The sequence below is a fragment of the Hyperolius riggenbachi genome, chromosome 10, assembly GCF_040937935.1.
Source record: "Hyperolius riggenbachi isolate aHypRig1 chromosome 10, aHypRig1.pri, whole genome shotgun sequence".
NCBI classification, from domain to species: domain Eukaryota; kingdom Metazoa; phylum Chordata; class Amphibia; order Anura; family Hyperoliidae; genus Hyperolius; species Hyperolius riggenbachi.
The window spans coordinates 15,569,694-15,590,352 of NC_090655.1; the positions used below are offsets into that span (position 1 = coordinate 15,569,694).

A 20,659-nucleotide genomic window follows, 5' to 3' on the forward strand; every position below is an offset into this window, starting at 1 on the left:
TGGCGCTGTACAACAGCATACTGGGTATAACAATACAAAATAAACATTACAACTGTTATTACAAAACAAGACTCGACTACAACTGATGCAGTAAACAAATCAACTACATCTTGTTACACAGGGGTGGGAGGTATGCATTGTACACCCATTACACAGCATTGTGAGACTAAAGGGGAAGAGAGCCCTGGCCAAAAGGCCTTACAGTCTAAGGGCTTAAAGGACATCCGAGGCAAAAATAAACGAATGAAATAAACCATTGTATCTATCTTCCTTCTCCTAAAAATGACTTTTTAAGATATTCCACAGTTCTTGCCGACCGCGCACTCATAACGCGCGTCGGCAAAGTGGCAGCTGCAGGACCAGCGACGCAACATCTGCGTCGCCGGCTGCAGGCTAATTAATCAGGAAACAGCCGCTCGCGCGAGCGGCTGCTTCCTTTCAATTCACGGCGGGGGGCTCCGTGATTAGCCTGCGGGCCGCCGATCGCGGCTCGCAGGCTAAATGTAAACACAAGCGGAAATAATCCACTTTGTTTACATTTTTACAACGCTGCTAACAGTAGCAGCGTTGTACTAGATCAGCGATCCCCGGCCAATCAGCGGCCGGGAACCGCTGTCACATGACAGGCAGGAGCCTGTTAGAGGCTGCACAGGACAGATCCGTTCCTGTGCAGCCTCCGATCTCCGGGGCAGGGAGGGAGGAGAGGGGGAATCCTGCGGTGGAGGGGGCTTTGAGGTGCCCCCCCCCGCCAGCCACACGCAGGCAGGAGCGATCAGACCCCCCCAGCACATCATCCCCCTAGTGGGGAAAAAAGGGGGGCGATCTGGTCGCTCTGCCTAGTATTTGATCTGTGCTGGGGGCTGTAGAGCCCACCCAGCACAGATCTTCTAAATCAGCGCTGGTCCTTAAGGGGGGGGGGGGGTAAATGCTGGGTCTACAAGTGGTTAAATATACTTTAAGCTTTAACTGTTTTATGGTTTTTACTCAATGACACGTTCATTGAAGTATGCCAGAGCTAAAAACTATAAACTATTGACTCTTTATCTCTTTCCTGCTCTCAGAAGCCATTTTCTGCTAGGAAAGTGTTTTATAGTTGGAATTTCTTATCAGTGAGGGTCACACTGTAGTCACTTCCTGTCTGAGTCAGGACTGAGTCAGCCACTTACATACCTGATATTTAACTCTTTCAGGCAGAGAAAGAAAAAAAGCAACGCAGCCTAGATATTTGCTAGGCACTGTACATACCCATGTCTATCTCATCATGTCACATGTCACCTCAGGTATCCTTTAAGAGATAGGACAATAGATAAAGGGAAGCTGTGTATGGGGTGGTAGAAATGGTGGCCAGTGGCTGAAGAATCCTAGGTAGGACACAATGCTTGCCTGAAGAGGTGAGTTTTAGTGGGTATGGTGAGTAAGTGTGGGTATGGAAATGCCCCATAGACTTTCATTGCTTTAGCATAACCCTTTGGTGAAAAAAAAAAGGGGGTAGCACAGCGCAATGAAAACACCCTAATGTGAGGGGGCTTATTGTGAAAAGACTGTGTCACCTCTTACCAGTGATGTAGCAATAGGGGATACAGAGGGTGCAATCGGCCCAGGCAGGGCCGGATTTGTACTCTTTACTGCCCAAGGCCACTGTCACCAGCTGCCCCCCTTCAGTATAGGTAGCCAGATGACCCCTCCCTCCAGTATAGGTAGCCAGATGACCCCTCCCTCCAGTATAGGTAGCCAGATGACCCCTCCCTCCAGTATAGGTAGCCAGATGACCCCTCCCTCCAGTATAGGTAGCCCGATAACCCCTCCAGTATAGGTAGCCAGATGACCCCTCCCTCCAGTATAGGTAGCCAGATGACCCCTCCCTCCAGTATAGGTAGCCCGATAACCCCTCCAGTATAGGTAGCCAGATGACCCCTCCCTCCAGTATAGGTAGCCCGATGACCCCTCCAGTATAGGTAGCCAGATGACCCCTCCAGTATAGGTAGCCAGATGACCCCTCCCTCCAGTATAGGTAGCCCGATGACCTCTCCAGTATAGGTAGCCAGATGACCCCTCCAGTATAGGTAGCCCGATGACCCCTCCAGTATAGGTAGCCAGATGACCCCTCCCCCTTCCTTCTAGTATAGGTAGCCTGATGACCCCTCCAGTATAGGTAGCCAGATGACCCCTCCCCCTTTCCCACCAGTATAGGTAGCCAGATGACCCCTCCCCCTTTCCCTCTAGTATAGGTAGCCTGATGACCCCTCTCCCTCAAGTATAGGTAGCTAGTTGACTCCCTTAATCCCTCCCTTTCCCTCTCCCACCTTTCAGCCAACTCGCCTCCACACCACGGTAGCCATCAGTGTCACCTCTCCACTCGTCTCCAGCGCAGAAGCGTCCTCTTCCCCTCCATCATCTGCAGCATTTGCAAGCTTTGAAATGCCGCACCAGTTTAGCCTGCTGCTTTGGTGCCCCTGCTGCTGTGGTGCCCTAGGCCATGGCCTAGGAGGCCTTGGCCTAAATCCGGCCCTGGCCCCAGGGCCCATAGACAAGAAGGACCCACTGAGGGCCCTCCCCCAAACTCTTTTTTTTCATTGGTGTTATGGTGGCAATTACTTCCATATGTGCTTCTAACAGTGGTAATCATTGACAAACCGTTCCCGTGCTTAGTCCTGTCTAAGAGCTCAAACCCACTAGCAGCCTTTTCTAAGCACTACTGATTAGAAAAAAAGCTCTTACTAATGCAATGCTATGGGGGATTTTTATAAAATCACATCGCTCAAGTGGGATCACACCCATAGCATTACATTAGCAAGAGTTTTCACATCACAAAGTGCTCAGAAACGCGCTGCTAGTGGGTTCCAGGACTGACACTGTGGCTGTTATTGGCAGGTTTTGATGTTTTGCATTAAAGGCCCTGTAGTGACATATAGTAGAATGCAGTAAATTATTTAGGATACACACTTTTACGGTAATTTGGAGGTTTGCTTTAGTTTGATCAAAGAAGATAGTACGGTATATCTGTTTTCAAAAAATATTTTAATTACTTATCTGGGAATTTTTAAAGTTCCTAACATAGTTGTGCGTTCTTCTGTCTTTCAGGTACCCACAATGGGGTGGGTCTCATGGCCGCTTGTGTACATTTCTGCAGCACTCTATCAAGTGATGTCTGCGAATGGGAATGAAACGACCACCTCATACGTCACCATACCAAGTAAGGAAACCGCTCATCCTAGTGCATCCTAATGCAGCTGTACACTGATATTCAATGGGTGGGTCAGTGACCACTTGGAGGGGGTGCTGCCTAATAGGGTCACTGACTACTTGAAGGGGGGATGTGGCCTAATGTGCATCACTAGCTACTTGAAAGGTGGGAAATGCTGCCTAATGAGCAACACTGCTAGTGTGTGTGTGTGTGTGTGTGTGTGGTGTGGTGTGTGTGTGTGTGTGTGTGTGTGTGTGTGTGTGTGTGTGTGTGTGTGTGTGTGTGTGTGTGTGTGTGTGTGTGTGTGTGTGTGTGTGTGGTGTGTGTGTGTGTGTAGTGTGTGTGTGTGTGTGGTGTGGTGTGGTGTGTGTGTGTGTGTAGTGTGTGTGTGTGTGTGTGTGTGTGTGTGTAGTGTGTGTGTGTGTGTGTGTGTGTGGTGTGTGTGTGTGTGTGTGTAGTGTGTGTGTGTGTGTGTGTGTGTGTATATGGTGTGTGTGTGGTGCGTGTGTGTGTAGTGTGTGTGTGTGTGTGTGTGTGTGTGTGTATGGTGTGTGTGTGTGTGTGTGTGTGTGTGTATGGTGTGTGTGTGGTGCGTGTGTGTGGTGCGTGTGTGTGGTGCGTGTGTGTGTGTGTGTGGTGCGTGCGTGCGTGCGTGCGTGTGTGTGTGTGTGGTGTGTGTGTGTGGTGCGTGTGTGTGGTGCGTGTGTGTATCAGGGCTGTGGAGTCGGTACAAAAATCTTCCAACTCCGACTCCTCAGTTTATGAAACCACGACTCCGACTCCGGGTACCCAAAATGGCTCCGACTCCTCGACTCCGACTCCTTAGTCTAATACTTAACAGGGCTGTGGATTTTGTACAAAAATCATCCGACTCCTGACTCCAACTCCTCAGTTTTTGAAATCAATGACTCCGACTCCAACTCCGAGTCTGGGTGCCCAAAATTGCCCCGATTCCGACTCCAACTCTGGCTCCACAGCCCTGGTGTGTATGGTATGTGTGTAGTGTGTGTGTGTGTGTGGTGTGTGTAATGTGTGTGTGTGTGTGTGTGGTGTGTGTAATGTGTGAGTGTGTGTGTGGTGTGTGTAGTGTGTGTATGTGTAGTGTGTGTGTGTGTGTGTGTGTGTGTGTGTGTGTGTGCGTAGTGTGTGGTGTGTGTAAATAATAATAATAAAAGCCATAACAGCATTTTGGTAGTTGTTTTTCACAGGGGTGCCTTGAGCCACCCTCAAGGCACCCTCACCCCCAAAAAGTTTGAGAACCACTGGCTTAGCATTATAATTTAACCTCCTTAGCGGTAACCCCATGCTAGACACGGGGTAAGCCGCCGGAGGGTGCCGCTCAGGCCCTGCTGGGCCGATTTAAATAATTTTTTTTTTTGCTGGACGCAGCTAGCACTTTGCTAGCTGCGCCAGCACCCCGATCACCGCCGCCGCGCGCCCGATCGCCGCTATCCGGTGCGGCACGCGCCCCCCCCCCCAGACCCCGTGCGCTGCCTGGCCAATCAGTGCCAGGCAGCGCCGAGGGGTGGCCCGGGACTCCCAATGACGTCCGACGTCGGTGACGTCATCCCGCCCCATCGCCATGGCGACGGGGGAAGCCCTCCAGGAAATCCCGTTCTTTGAACGGGATTTCCTGATCGGAGATCGCCGAAGGCGATCGAAGAGGGCGGGGGGATGCCGCTGAGCAGCGGCTATCATGTAGCGAGCCCTCGGCTCGCTACATGATTTAAAAAAAAAAAAAAAAAAAACTGCTGCGCTTCCCCCTGTCGGTATTTTTCATACCGCCAAGGGGGTTAAATAAATAAATTAAATGAAGATTGCAGCTAGATAGGTAAAAAAATTGTAGAATTTGAAATACTGTATTGATGTACATATATCTTTGGGACAAATATACATCTTAGCTGCAAGAGCACATGTGTTGTTTAAAGGGGAACTGAAGTAAAAGGTATACGGAGGCTGCCATATTGATTTCCTTTTAATCAATACCAGTTGCCTGGCAGCCCTGCTGGTCTATTTCTCTGCAGTAGTATCTGAATAACACCAGAAACAAGCATGCGGCTAGTCTTGTCAGATTTGACTTTAAAGTCTGAAACACCTGATCTGCTGCATGCTTGTTCAGAAGCTATAGCTAATAGTATTAGAGGCAGAGGATTAGCAGGGCTGCCAGGCAACTGGTATTGCTTAAAAGGAAATAAACATGGCAGCCTCCATATACCTCTCTCTTCAGTTCCCCTTTAAAATAACTGCAAAGAACAGAAGTCAGATACTTACCTCAGCAGATCCTCCAGAAGCTTCTCTCGTCCTCCTTCAGACCACCGATTCAGCCCTGGGACCTTCTGGAAGTTTGCGGCCGCGTTCCTGTCCATGAACGAGCACAGCTGCAGGGTGCAGAACACCTCATGTCTGCACAATAGCGCAGAGCCTAATCAGGTTCGCCAATCGGCTCCGTGCTACTGTGCAGGCGCACAGTGTCCTGCATGTGCCGCCACTTTTCTGGTGCATAGATCTGCTCCCTTGCAGAAAAAGGCCCTGGCCTTTTCTCTATCAGATATAGAAAAGGTAGAGGCCTTTTTCTGCAAGGTGGCAGAGCTACACTCTGTAACCTGGCTAATATGGGGCTCTTATTACTCAGACGACATGCTAGGGCATTCACGTTAGCAATAACAGGCCGGAATGGCTGACAGGGTAGAATGTCAGCTTCCTGGCCAGGGGTTTTTTGTTCCAAAAAAGCAGATGTCATCTTAACATAGCTTTAAAATTCCTAAGTTTTAGCAGTGATGAAATGCATTTTAGGTTACATACTTTCAATCAACAAGCTTGGTATATGCAAATTGGAGGAGTTGGAGGAGGTAGATTGAGGAGTTGGGAGTCAGAGGATTTTTGTACCGTCTCCACAGCCCTGTAGAGCAGGCCAAAATTTGTGAGTATATCTATCAAAGATAACACACCAGACAGACTTTCCTCCTTGGTGTCTCTGGATTTGTGTTCCTTGTCCATATCAGAAGAATGGCACACTCATTTGAAAAGAGAAGTGCAGCCACAGCACCCTTAAATCTCTTAAAGTGGACCTGAACTCCGAACTCCTCTCTGCTCTAAAAGATACACAACAGCAGAATAACCTACATTATAAATTACAGTTTGCTTTAAAGCTAATAAGTTGCCAAGATATATAAAATCACCATGATAAAGTGTGATTTTCTCACCCCCAGGGTCCGTATTCCACATATGATCTTGAAATCCTCGCCCCCAGTGTGAAATTGGGCCCAGGGTTTTTTTTTCTTTCCAAACTATAGGTGCAAAGGATGCTGGGGATTGATGTCATGACTCCACCCCTCATGTCCATGTGATCTAATCTAGGCAGACAGACAGACATCTGAAATAAGAATTATAGCAAACAGACAGGATAAGACAGGCTGCAGCAGTTTTCCTATCTTTTCTCTGTACTACAGTTTGTGAAAAGAGAAGTAATTTGATCCAGGTAGACAGAGAGCAGGGGTGGGAGGGGCAGGGGAGGGAACCAGGCTGAAGAGGTGGGCACAATGCTTTCTGCTTCAGGAGGAATAAGGAAGTGCTACTTACAGATATAAATGCGAGTCTGTTCTATCCAATATGATATACCAGATGTAAACTTTGTATGATCATCTAACTGTACACAGTGCCTAGACTATGTATATGTATTGCCATTCAGACCTTTTTTTGGGCTGGAGGTAGTCTCTAAACAAAACCATTTATATGTTACAGCTGATACAAATCTGCACAGTTTCTACTTCCTGATTCATGGAAGCAGACATATTGTTTACAGCCTGTGCTTTCATATAGGCTTATCTGCTTATCTGCCATAGACAGTCATGTGACACAGGGGAGAGATCAAATTACTACTAGTGATTAGACAAAAATGAGGGGGAATTACACAGGCTAAACTCTTTAAATACATACAGGGTGTATTTATGTTATGTTTTCCTTGAGTCCTGTGCAAGAGTTCAGGTCCACTCTAACTACATTGACTATATTTGAAAATGTGACAGGGTCCCTTTAACTTAAGTACGACTACAAAAAAAAAAACAGACACAAATAAATGTATTAAGTTCATGAACATCTGGAATGAATTAATACCATTGTTACTAAATTTATTGCTATTGTTGCCACTCCAGCTAAATATGGAACAACGTATTTTGGTAACTTGTTGCTATATAATAGCCCGTAAATAATGACATTTAGAGGCTATATTAATGGATATATTTGTGGAACACTAACATACTTCTTATTCCCCACTGGGTCTTTACCAGCGTCTGTGACCCCAGCAGGAAGATCCGCCCCCTTCCCCCTCCTGCCAAGGCCTGCTGGGAGCTCCCTGGACACCATCTATGGAATTCATTTTCCATATAGTCTTATGGGGAACGGTCGTACCTCCAGGACCACTCCTCTTGCAGAGCTATTAATTGCCTAAATCCTGGTCTCCGGGACACACTCCTTAGAAGGTTATACAGAAGAGGACAATGTGGTATGACCCCTCCTCCACTCTTCTGGGGGTGTACTTTATTATTAGATGAGACTTTTACAGCTGTTTTTGATAGTGAAAATACTTTTCTTTTCTTTAATGCGCAGTTCCAGGAATACATCTGTGTTCCCTTAACTCCTCTTGCCCACCTGACAGGATAAACTATTCTCAAAATCCACCATCTTCAAGGGTTACATTAAACCCCCCTCCTAGCAGAGCAAATGGTTCTTACCTGCTTTAGTGCCAGTTTTCGGAGGTCTGGACACCACCCCCACCCTAAGTGTCACAATGCTCCTCCATACTGACTGTGGAAGTGGGTTGATTGGCTGGCTGACCCCTTCCACAATCGATCATGGTGTATCCACAATCCAACCGCATCCCTTTAAAGTGTAACTGTCGGCCATAAAATCAAAAATCAATTCTTTATATTTATCTGGTAAACAAGTAATAAGGATGCTAAGCAGGCAATCCAAAAGTTAAAATCACCATTACTTTTCTTGTTCATAAATGATCATTCCCCAGTTTACCTGACTCTTATTTGGTACATTGCCGCACAAAGGAAGTTGCAGGGCATGCTGGGTTGTCTTTTTTTGCTTCTTTACTTTGCTCTCAGACTTAACTAATGTAGCCTGATTGGCTTAGGCCTCCCCCCCCCCCCCCCCTGTTTTCCCCTCCCACACATCTGTTCCTCTCTGATTGGCCAATATTTCTCGTTGAGACAAGACAAGACAAATAACATTTATATCGAGCTTTTCTCATGGTGGACTCAAAGTGCCAGAGCTGCAGCCACTAGGACACGCTCTATAGGCAGTAGCAGTGTTACGGAGTCTTGCCCAAGGTCTCATACTGAATAGGTGCGGGCTTACTGAACAGGCAGAGCTGAGATTTGAACCCAGGTCTCCTGTGTCATTACACTATCCATCCACTCAATGCACTTTCTACTGCAGAGCTGGGTGGGAGTGCCTGAAGACTGGTAGGAGGGCGGGCAATGCATACACAATCAGGAAGAGGAGAGTAAGGGAGGAAATGACATTAGGATTGGCTTCAAGGTAGACACAGTTAAAATGGAGAAACCCTAAGGGCCCTTATCCACTAGCAGTCGCTAGCGTTCACGCTGAAAAAGTGCAGGAAACCTCCGGCGATTGCGTTCACGATTTTGCTATGCACTGTACTGCATAGCAAAATCGCGGCAAAGATCGCTCCGCGGCGCGATCCTGTTTGACAAAAAAACGAATCGCGGTAGTGGAAATTTCCTACCGCGATTCCCATGTTAATATGCAAACCGTAGCGATTTAAAATTTTAAAAGGGCCCTAAGAAGGATTTTCTCTTTTTTTTACTATAGAAAAATCACTAAAAATCAAAACGTGGAAGTGCAATACATGTGTTATGCAAGTGGAGCAAGTATTTATCTACTTATATACAGTGGGATGCGAAAGTTTGGGCAACCTTGTTAATCGTCATGATTTTCCTGTATAAATCGTTGGTTGTTACGTTATAAAAATGTCAGTTAAATATATCATATAGGAGACACACACAGTGACATTTGAAAAGTGAAAAGAAGTTTATTGGATTTACAGAAAGTGTGCAATAATTGTTTAAACAAAATTAGGCAGGTGCATAAATTAGGGCACCACAAAAAAGAAATTAAATCAATATTTAGTACATCCTCCTTTTGTAGAAATTACAGCCTCTAAACGCTTCCTGTAGGTTCCAATGAGAGTCTGGATTCTGGTTGAAGGTATTTTGGACCATTCCTCTTTACAAGACATCTCTAGTTCATTCAGGTTTGATGGCTTCCGAGCATGGACAGATCTCTCTAACTCACACCACAGATTTTCAATTAGATTCAGGTCTGGGGACTGAGATGGCCATTCCAGAACATTGTACTTGTTCCTCTGCATCAATGCCTTAGTGGATTTTGAGCAGTGCTTATGGTCGTTGTCTTTTTGAAAGATCCAGCCCCAGCACAGCTTCAGCTTTGTCACTGATTCCTGGACATTGGTCTCCAGAATCTGCTGATACTGAGTGGAATCCATGCGTCCCTCAACTTTAACAAGATTCCCAGTCCCTGCACTGGTCACACAGCCCCACAGCATGATGGAACCACCACCATATTTTACTGTAGGTAGCAGGTGTTTTTCTTGGAATGCTGTGTTATTTTTTTCTTCATTCATAACAACCCTTGTTATGCCCAAATAACTCAATTTTAATTTCATTAGTCCACAGCACCTTATTCCAAAATGAAGCTGGCTTGTCCAAATGTGCTTTTGCATACCTCAAGCAGCTCTGTTTGTGCTGTGGGAAGAGAAAAGGCTTCCTCTGCATCTCTTTTGCATATAGCATCTCCTTGTGTAAAGAGCACAGAATGGTTGAACGATGCACAGTGACTCCATCTGCAGCAAGACAATTTTGTTGTAGGTCTTTGGTGCTGGTCTGACTGTTCTCACCATTTGTCGTTTCTGTCTATCCAAGATTTTTCTTGGTCTGCCACTTCAAGCCTTAACTTGAATTGAGCCTGTAGTCTTCCATTTTCTCAATATGTTCCTAACTGTGGAAACAGAAAGCTGAAATCTCTGAGACAGCTTCCTTCCCCTAAATCATGATCAGAGAAAAATTAAAAGAGGAGGGAAACTTACAATTGACCCCTTAAATACTCTTTCTCATAATTGGATTCACCTGTGTATGTAGGTCAGGGGTCACTGAGCTTACCAAGCCAAACTGAGTTCCAATAATTCGTTCTAAAGGTTTTAGAATAAAAAAAATGACAACAGTGCCCAAATTTATGCACCCGCCTAATTTTATTTAAACAATTATTGCGCACTTTCTGTAAATCCAATCAACTTTATTTCACTTCTCAAATATCACTGTGTGTGTCTCCTATATGATATATTTAACTGACATTTTTTATCATAACAACCAACGATTTATACAGGAAAATCATGAGGATTAACAAGATTGCCCAAACTTTCACATTCCACTGTAAGGCTAGTTTTAGAGGTGCACCAATTAATCTATCAGTATTTTTTTTTGGGGGGGAGGCACTGGATTGCCAGAGGAAATCCACAGGAACTCAGGCAGGAAGTGCAAACTTCATGCAGATAGTGTCCATGCTGAGATTGTACGCTGAAGCGTTTCCACCATACGTTTCTATGAAAAACGCATCTGCTATCCAATAAGAATGCAGCAGGTTGGGGGACTTTGCGTTTTAAATTGCAAGTGGAAGCAGACTATTTTGCATTGGATCCCTTTGCTGCATTTTGCTGCTCTGCAGAAAACATGAAGAGGAAGTGTGTCGACTTGGTCACATATCAGAATGTGGTTGTGGTCATGGGTGGAGTCAAATGTTGAAATGCTGTTTGGATTGCGACATGTTCCCCCTATAGATCTATAGATAGCTATATGTGCGCCCCCTCCGTTTAGATAACCAAATGTGTCCCCTTCCCCCATTCGGATAGCCAGATGTGCCCCCCTTTAAATAGCCAAATGTACCCTACTTTATATTGCCAGATGTGCCCCCCTCCTTTAGATAGTTAGATATGCCCCGCTTTTTCTGCTGCTGTTAATGCTTCTTGTCTCCTCTGTAGAGGGAGGAAGAGAAGCAGGGGCACTTCAGGCAGTCAGTGAGCCGCCTCTCTTGCATGTGGGGGTGCAGCAGCCGTTCTGAGCGTCCTCACAGTGCTGCGCCCGAGGGTATATGTCCCCCTCTGCCCAACCATAGCTACGCCTCTACTAACACCCCCGTGTCTTCCAAAATAAGGCATTTTAGAATCTACCTGCAAGCATTCTAGGCTGTAGCCTGCATTGCCTGTCCCTAAATCCAGCTCAGAATTCCATTGTGAATCGGGGTGAAGCACTGCGCTCAGAGCTGTTGCTTCGTCGGAGTCAGTGTGCTCCTAGGAACGAGGCGGGATAGTTTGTGGGTTGGTTATTGCTTTAGGCTGGAATATTTTATGAACAGCACGCAGTCAGAGGTAACAGCACGGCCTTGTTCAGCGCAGCATTAAGCCTCCTCATGGTGGTAATGCTTAGATCCCATCCAATAAGTGTACATTTAATGTAAACCACCAGCCATGAAGTAGTTCCAAAACCGCAGACAGCTGACAGATGTCTGCTTTGCATATATAAATATCAATACTTATCCGCCACAGAAACGTCCACAATTATCCAGACAAAGCCAGAGAGTTGGAGCCCCCCTTTTTCTGGGATATGTATACAGAATAATAGAGATAATAATATTTAAAGGGAAACTCCACATTCACTATAAAGTTGCCCCAAACTAGATCAGCGCTGCACAAACTTCTGTCATTTTCATGTTTGTTTGTTTTTTTAAATCAAGCTTTACTTAAAGGGGAACTGAAGAGAGGTATATGGAGGCTGCCATGTTTATTTCCTTTTAAGCAATACCAGTTGCCTGGCAGCCCTGCTGATCCTCTGCCTCTAATACTTTTAGCCATAGCCCCCAAACAAGCATGCAGCAGATCAGGTGTTTCAGACTTTAAAGTCAGATCTGACAAGACTAGCTGCATGCTTGTTTCTGGTGTTATTCAGATACTACTGCAGAGAAATAGACCAGCAGGGCTGCCAGGCAACTGGTATTGATTAAAAGAAGATAAATATGGCAGCCTCCATATACAGTACCTCTTACTTCAGTTCCCCTTTAAAGGCGTACAGTAGGGGGACAGGGGGTAAAAAGAGTTGAACTTACCTGGGGCTCCTAATGGTCCCCCGCAGACGTCCTGTGCCCGCGCAACTCACTGATGCTCCGGCCCCGCCACTGGTTCTCTTCTGTAATTTCTGACTTTTAAGTGGATAATCACTGCGCCTGCGCGACCGCGCCCTCCCTCCCGCTGACATCACCAGGAGTGCACTGCGCAGGCACAGTACGGTCTGCGCCTGTGCAGTACGCTCCAGGTGATGTCAGCGGGAGTGAAGACACGGCCGTGCAGGCGCAGTGGTTATCCACTTAAAAGTCGGAAATTCCAGAAGTGAACCGGAGACGGGGCCAGAGCATTGGGGGATGGCTGCGCGGGCACAGGATGTCTGCGGGGGACCATTAGAAGCCCCGGTTAAGTTCAACTCTTTTTTGCCTCTACCCCCCTACAGCATCCCTTTAAGTTTTCAGGCAGATTACACTTTGCAAAACTAACAGGAAGCTTAAACTGCATTGCTTTGGAACCTTGGCAACAATGCTGTGTTTGGAGTATAAATAAGCTCCCGCCTCGGTGCATTTGCAATTTAACCGCACAGAACAGAATCAGAATCACTTTTATTCGCCAAGTACGACAGGTGTCGTGCTCAGAGTTGTTTGTTGTTCACATGGCATAGACCGTGTACAAAGACAGACATTTACAGATGGCAAGACAGTATCCATGGTTACTCATTTTCAAGATCTGCACAAATGTATCATTGATTGGTACAATCTCTCAAATGATTGACGGTACAATCTTTTGAAAACCGTTGGTGCCAATCGATGACAAATGAACATTCTATCGATTGTTTCATCGGTCCGGATTTTGGAATGATTCTTTTAATCTGAACTGCTTATCATTTTTTTGTTTTACTGTATTTGTTGGACCATAAGGTGCACCTTATTCCCCCCAAAAGTATGTAGTTAAGGTTAGGTGTGTGGGGGTGTGGTTAGAGTTAGGCATCGGCTGGGGGGTGGATAAGGTTAGGTGTGTGGGGGTGTGGTTAGAGGTAGGCATCGGCTGGGGGGTGGATAAGGTTAGGAATTGGCAGGTGGGTAGTTAAAGTTAGGCATGGAGGTGTGTGGTTAGGGTTAGGCTTTGGCAGGGGGTGGATAGGGTAAGGCAGCGGTTGAGCAGGTTAGGCATCAGTAGAGGAAGGGTTCTGTGTGAGAATAGGGTTAGGTTGGGTTGCATTTTCTGATGGTAATAGCCTTAAAGGGAATCTGAATTGAAAATAAACGTATGAGATGATTATTTGTGTGGGTAGTACAGCTAAGAAATTGAGCATTAGTATCACAGATGTGAATCTTGCATTGTTTCCAGTACAGGAAGAGTTAAGAAACGTCGGTTATTATCTATGCAGAAGAGCTTCTCTGAACTCTCTGACTAATTTAGTCAGAGAGCAATGCTATTTTTTAAAGCACTTATCTTAACCTGTCTCTCACGGTTTCTTGTTTGTTTCAAGGCTTTTCTGCCAGGAAGTTCAAAGGGTGATTAGCTCTGCTCCGTTTCATCATTTAAAATACAGAGTGTAATTTGTAAACTGCAAATATTAGAGAGTGATGCAATGGTATGGAAAAACAGCTATATAACTGAAAATAAAAATATGTGACTCTTTGCTTTGCTACTAATGTTCTATTTATGATCAGTACTACACATACAATTCATTATATACATTTTTTTCTCTCGCTTCAGTGTCCCTTTAAGCAATTGGTTAGGTTGCACTTTGTGATAGTAGGGGCTATAAATGATTGCAACTGGTCGCAAAATCTTATAAAGCTGCACATTTTTCACTACACCGGTACCCAGGCTGCAAGCCATGTCTCATACTCCAGATACTCCTCTGCTGGTTTCTTACCAGCAACACCCTCTCCACAGTCTCTAAAACTACTTCCAGGGAACTAATATGGAGAAGTGAGAGTCATCAGCAGAAGACTGTCACACAGGAGGGAGATTTGGGTGAATAGGACACTTATTGCACAGAGCAGTCACAGCTACCAGCACTTCCTGTTCTGTGAACTCAGAGCCTATTCATAGCAGGTGGAGAACCCCCCCCCCCCCCCCCCCCCCCCCCCCCCCCCCCCCCCCCCCCCCCCCCCCCCCCCCCCCCCCCCGCCAGATCCCAGGAAGCCTCACTCGCTGTCAGCCACGAGTGCTTCAACAATTAGCGCTTTATGCAGCTGCTGGCACAAGTGGCCACGCTCTGAGCTCTACACAATGGAAGTGAATCCATGGAAGTGCTAGCAGTGTGTACACGCTTGTCTGAAAAGCTGCAACAACAATCTACACTGATGAGGTTAAACATTTATCTCACCAGCCTAATAGTGTGCAAGTCCTGCTTGTCAGAACAGTCCTGACCCATCCAGGCCTGGGCGCCACTATGAAGCTGCTCTGTGGTATTTTTCTATACACGTAATACACTGTGGCCTACACTATAGTGCAGCTCCCCCTTGTGGTGGCCCTCAATGTTACAAATATTTTGAAAGTGCTCTGTGGTATTTGGTTATACATACAGTATTATACACCAGCAGCCTAATTTATAGTGCAGCTCCCCCTGGTGGTCAGGCCTGGACTTTACAATTTCTCTGAAGGTGTCCTGAGGTATCTGATTATATATTGCTAATATATCTAATACACTATCAGCCTGTAATATAGTGCGGCTCCCCCTGGTGGTCAGGCCTGGACTTTACAAGGCGTACAGGAAAAAAGGGCAACGGATACTGCCGCTAGTAGAATATCGGTAAAATTACAGATATTCTACTACTCAATTCTGATAGCAAAATATCTGTAATCCTTACTGATATTTTATTATTACCTAACCTAACCCTACTCTCACACAGAACCCTCCGTCTACCGATGCCTAACCTTAACGCCCCCTGGTGGTACCAAACTCTTAACCCCCCTCATGTTGTTGCCTGATGATAACCCCCAAGATTCCCCTTCCCCCTTCCTAACACTAAAAAAGCCCTGCCACTAAGCCTATAGACTAGTGGCAATAGGCGGAAATTTGCATGTTACCCGCTATGCATATTGTTGTTATAAGTAGCAGGGACTTCTTGTGGCCAAATCTATACAGCTCTCACTGGTGGTCAGTCCCGGACTTCACAAGACGTCTGAGTGTGTCCTGTGGTGTCTGATTATATATCTATAATACATGTAGTACACTGTCAGCCTATAATATAGTGCAGCTCCCCCTAGTGGTCAGACCTGGACTTCACAAGACGTCAGAGTGTGTCCTGTGGTATCTGATTATATATCTATAATACATGTAGTACACTGTCAGCCTATAATATAGTGCAGCTCCCCCTAGTGGTCAGACCTGGACTTCACAAAACGTCTGAGTGTGTCCTGTGGTATCTGATTATATATCTATAATACATGTAGTACACTACCAGCCTGTTATATAGTGCAGCTCCCCCTAGTGGTCAGACCTGGACTTCAGAAAACGTCTGAGTGTGTCCTGTGGTATCTGATTATATATCTATAATACATGTAGTACATTGTCAGCCTATAATATAGTGCAGCTCCCCCTAGTGGTCAGACCTGGACTTCACAAGACGTCAGAGTGTGTCCTGTGGTATCTGATTATATATCTATAATACATGTAGTACATTGTCAGCCTATAATATAGTGCAGCTCCCCCTAGTGGTCAGACCTGGACTTCACAAAACGTCTGAGTGTGTCCTGTGGTATCTGATTATATATCTATAATACATGTAGTACACTACCAGCCTGTTATATAGTGCAGCTCCCCCTAGTGGTCAGACCTGGACTTCACAAAACGTCTGAGTGTGTCCTGTGGTGTCTGATTATATATCTATAATACCTGTAGTACACTACCAGCCTATTATATAGTGCAGCTCCCCCTGGTGGTCAGTCCCAGACTCCACAAGACGAGTGTAGAAGGGCGAGGCTCCCAGGGAAGTAATTTGGAGAAGTGAGAGTGGCGTCGTCAGCAGAAGATAGATTGTCACACAGGAGGGAAATTTGGGTGAATAAGACACTTCTTGCACAGAGCAGTCACAGCTACCAGCACTTCCTGTTCTGTGAACTCAGAGCCTATTCATAGCAGGTGGAAAACCCCCAGCCAGATCCCAGGAAGCCTCACTCGCTGTCAGCCACGAGTGCTTCAACAATTAGCGCTTCATGCAGCTGCTGGCACAAGTGGCCACGCTCTGAGCTCTACACAATGGAAATGCGCTTTAACTTTATCCCTACTTATGATACCTAAATGCAATATATATTGTTTTTTTCAAGAAAAACTAGGCTTTCATGCTATGGCATTTTTACCCTCAAACTATTATGTTTTCTATGCATTTTAATAGGAAAAATAGAAAAAAATTGAAAAAAAACATTACGCTGTTTTACCAATTCCAATTTAAAAATAAAAAGAGCTACTGTAGATAAAAACACATTTTGTTAGGCTATTGTAACGATCGGTGTAACACAGAGAGGATCTGATTACGGGTGATCTGCAGTATCACTGGGAATACAGATATATACCAGATTATTGATGATCTGCAGTATCACCGATAATCAGATATATACGCTAACCTCTGGACACCTGAGTAGAGTAGGAGTGTTTGGTGCAACCGTAATTTAGAGGACTAGGCCTCAGAGCAGTAAGGAGTACTGCACAAATTCCTTCCAAAGACCTGCACTCTCCCGGGGGGAGGAGACAGGCTGAGAGTAGGAAGGACAACCCGAGAGTGACACTCAGGAAGGAGTGTCACTACCAGGACAGGGAACCGCCTCTAACACTAAGGTCGGTTCTCGAGGTCGGACAAACCAGGTCGTAACCACACAGACAGATACAGTACAGATTCAGAAGGCAGATGCGGGGTCTAATAAACAAGCAGGGTTCGGCAACAGAGTATCAGAAATATCCGGGTACAAAATCAGGAGGCAGAAGCGGAATCTCAGGGCGAGCCGGGGTTCGGCAACAGAGTATCAGAATAGCAAGGTACAGGATCAGAGTTCAGAAGAGTGGTCAGACAAGCAAGAAGGTCATAACAGATAATCACAATCAAACTAGTACTTAAGACTATCAACAGAATCTAGCTAAGTGTAGGATTACAGCTCCAGCTGGTCCCGACACACTTTAGGATCTGACTCAGGTCTGAGTGCTACCACATAGTGATCGCAACGCCAGACAACCAGTAACTGAACAGCCATCAGTATATATACTAAAACACTCTCCTGCCCCTCCCTAAGTGCTGGACCAATGAAATGAAGCAGGATTGTCAGCTGACCGGCTTGGTCAGCTGACCCTTTTCCGACTGCCATATAAGTTCTGCCTCTCTGCGCGCACGCGCGTCATCCTGAATCTTGGTGGACTATCAGTCCCAGCCACACCAGTACTGTCTTGCAATGTGCTTGCTGACCCGGGCGCAGGGTTGGTTGCACCGCCCTCAGCACCGGCGGCGGCCTCCCCGCGCTGGGTCAGATTGTTTGTAACAGGCCCATGCGCGCCAACCGGTTTTTCCGCGTTCCGCCATGCCGTGCGCGGAAAGAGCCGCCTCCCGCTGACTTATAGCGGCGGCTCTTCCGCGTTTCTTTACAGCTATTTTTTCTGTTTATCACAAAACTTAGAGATTATTTTCATGTCACAATTTATGGTTAGGCTATTTGATTTTGAAATAATGCTACAGTGTGTATTTTTTTCACTATGAATTGAGAAAATAAAAGTATTTTTTTAAAGATTATTTATGAATTTTTGAAAAAACCATACAGGAAACAAACAGAAGCAAAGACATAACATACGTCCATGACACCGCATCATGCTGGTACAATTGAAGAACATTCTCTGTGGCTAACCAGCGCCACTGAGGATCTATTACAACTTTTAAGGCTAGAGTACCATTTAACATGGTAATTGGCCAGAGGGGTCCACAACCGCTTTACCGACAGTGTTAACAAACAAAGTTATACATCATAATAGAAGTGCTAAAGGAGACCTAGGGCCCAGAGGGAACATACACCTAGGAATCCATAAACTATCAAATATCGCCTCGTCTTAACATACTTGTGGGTTACACCTCTCAAAAGAGCCAAATAATATAGCCTATATCAAGAGATGGGGGATCAATCAGATAGAAAGCGTCCGGGACGCACAGACTAAAGACAAAAGTAGGATAGTAATGAGAAAAGAAAAGAGGAAGGAAAGTACAGAGAGAAGGAAACCATGAAGAGGGAAAGTGTGTCCACACCCGGGCGCCCAACTGCAGGTAGAGTCAACGCCTAAGGGGAGAAGAGGTCACGTGTCAGGATTAATATGGTTCCCTTGGGATACTTTTTGGTGATCTTTTTGATTCATTAAGCACCAGGTCCTAGTTGGACGTGAGAGAGACGTATCTAGATGATTCCTTAAACTCGAACCAGCCATCCCAGGTTTTCATATACTGCTCCCGTTTATCGTGTAAGCTAGCGGTTAAGTCCTCCATTTTCTCATTCCAGTCAATTTCCCTAAACCAATCCTGTAAGGACGGTGGGTCTAATTGTTTCCATTTTCTAGCAATTAAAATTTTGGCAGCATTAATTAAATGCCTGGTAAGCGTTCTTTTATATCTCCTTATCGACCAATGATTGTGATGCAAGAGGAAAAATGCAGGAGAGTCAGGAGGAAGATAGTCTGTCAGTACATGCATAATCTCTCTCACATCCGCCCAAAACCGCGCTAGTTTATTACAAGACCAAAATAAAAATAAAAGTATTTTTAAGGCTACTTACACACCAGGACGTTGCGTTTTAGGGGACGTTATGGTCGCATAACGTGCCCCTAACACAACGCCTGGTGCTCTCTGCTTTGGACGTCAGAGTGAGCCGCGTTGTGCAGCTCACTCTGGCGTCCGTGATGCCGTGATGCGTACTCTTGTGCGCATGCGGCATCACGTGGTCCCGCCGGCCAATCGCTGCACAGAGTGGCCGCTCCAGGAAGTAAACACTGCACGTCACTGAGTGCAGTGAATATTAATTAGCCATGTGCCTGGCCGCTCTCCGCTCCTCCCCAATGTTACTGAGCATGTGCAAGCAGTCTAACGCGGCTCTGCCGCTTAGAAAGTACTGCATGCAGTACGTTGTCTGGTGGCGCAGCGTTACTATGTAACGCAACGTGGGCACTGTGAACAGCCCATTGATTTTTCATTACTGTGCGGTGGGGTGCGTTACAGGCTGCTCTAACGTGTGCCTGTAACGTCCCACTGTGAAACCAGCCTAATTGTAAAAAGCAATCCCATTAGCTCAGGAAACATATATTCCCATTCACCAATTAGTGCTGCATCAGAAAATCAGAAGTATCAAAAGAAAATCAGAAGTATGCACAGGAACAAGCCCAGCCCTGCACAGCACTGCTTTTGCTACAAGACGTATATCTACTGACTCGTGGCTTGGCTGAAGTCACAGAGGACCTAGATATACTGCAGTGGTGGATAAAGTGGTTAAAGAGTAACTGTCAGGCATAAAATTCATAATGAATGCTCTATTAAAAACTGTTAAGTAAGTAAAAAAGATGCTAGCAAGGCAATTCTAAAGTTTAAAATCAACTCACTTTTTTTTTCCAATAGATTATTAGTCCCCAGGCTCTTTTGTCGTACGCTGGCCGCAAAAGAGAAGTTGTAATGCATGCTAATTCAGCCTGATAGGCTGAAGCCTCTGTACCTCACCTCTGCTCTTCTCTGATTGGCCGCCTGTTGTTTAGCTGCTTGCAGCTGCTAGGGCGCACAGAGGGGGGCCAGAAGCTGTCCTCCGTCACTGATCTCGGCCCCCCTCCTGCTGTGTGCCTCTCTCTGCACTCCTGCCGCATCCCCCCTCGCCCCGCATCCCCCCCTTGCCCTGCATCCCTCCTGACATCTCCTCTCCTCCCCTCACTAAAGCTCAGCGAAGCGGGGAGGAATAAAAGCAGTGCGCACAGATTCACCTTCATATGGTTCCACCCGCTGGAGTTCCCCTCTGTCCACTCTGCAGTACCGCCGGTACTGCAGAGTGTATAGACGGAAACTCCAGCGCGTGGAACCATATGGAGGTGAGTCTGTGAGCACTGCTTTTATTCCTCCCCGCTTCGCTGAGCTTTAGTGCAGGGAGGAGAGGAGAGGAGATGCAGGGCGAGGGGGGATGCTGAAGGCTGTGAGACCCAAGATGGCCCCTGCTATGGACAGAATTCTGTCCATTTTCACAATATAAAATACACAGCAATCAAAACGTGTACAGGGAAATACACCTCTAAAGCAAGTACAGCAAGTAAGTAACTGTGTTTTTTTTCTCTGGCATAGTGTGGCTGATAGTTGTTCTTT

At 46.0% G+C, this 20,659-nt stretch overlaps 1 protein-coding gene across 1 annotated transcript in view; it reads left to right on the forward strand.

The window, feature by feature from the left end:
- Positions 1–20,659, forward strand: part of PTPRE (protein tyrosine phosphatase receptor type E) — a 362,965-nt gene that overhangs the window by 185,627 nt on the left and 156,679 nt on the right. Inside the window, exon 3 of the mRNA XM_068257334.1 lies at positions 3,082–3,193. Within this exon, the coding sequence (XP_068113435.1) occupies positions 3,091–3,193 (103 nt within the window). The 5' untranslated portion in view covers positions 3,082–3,090. The remainder of the gene's footprint in view (positions 1–3,081; positions 3,194–20,659) is intronic.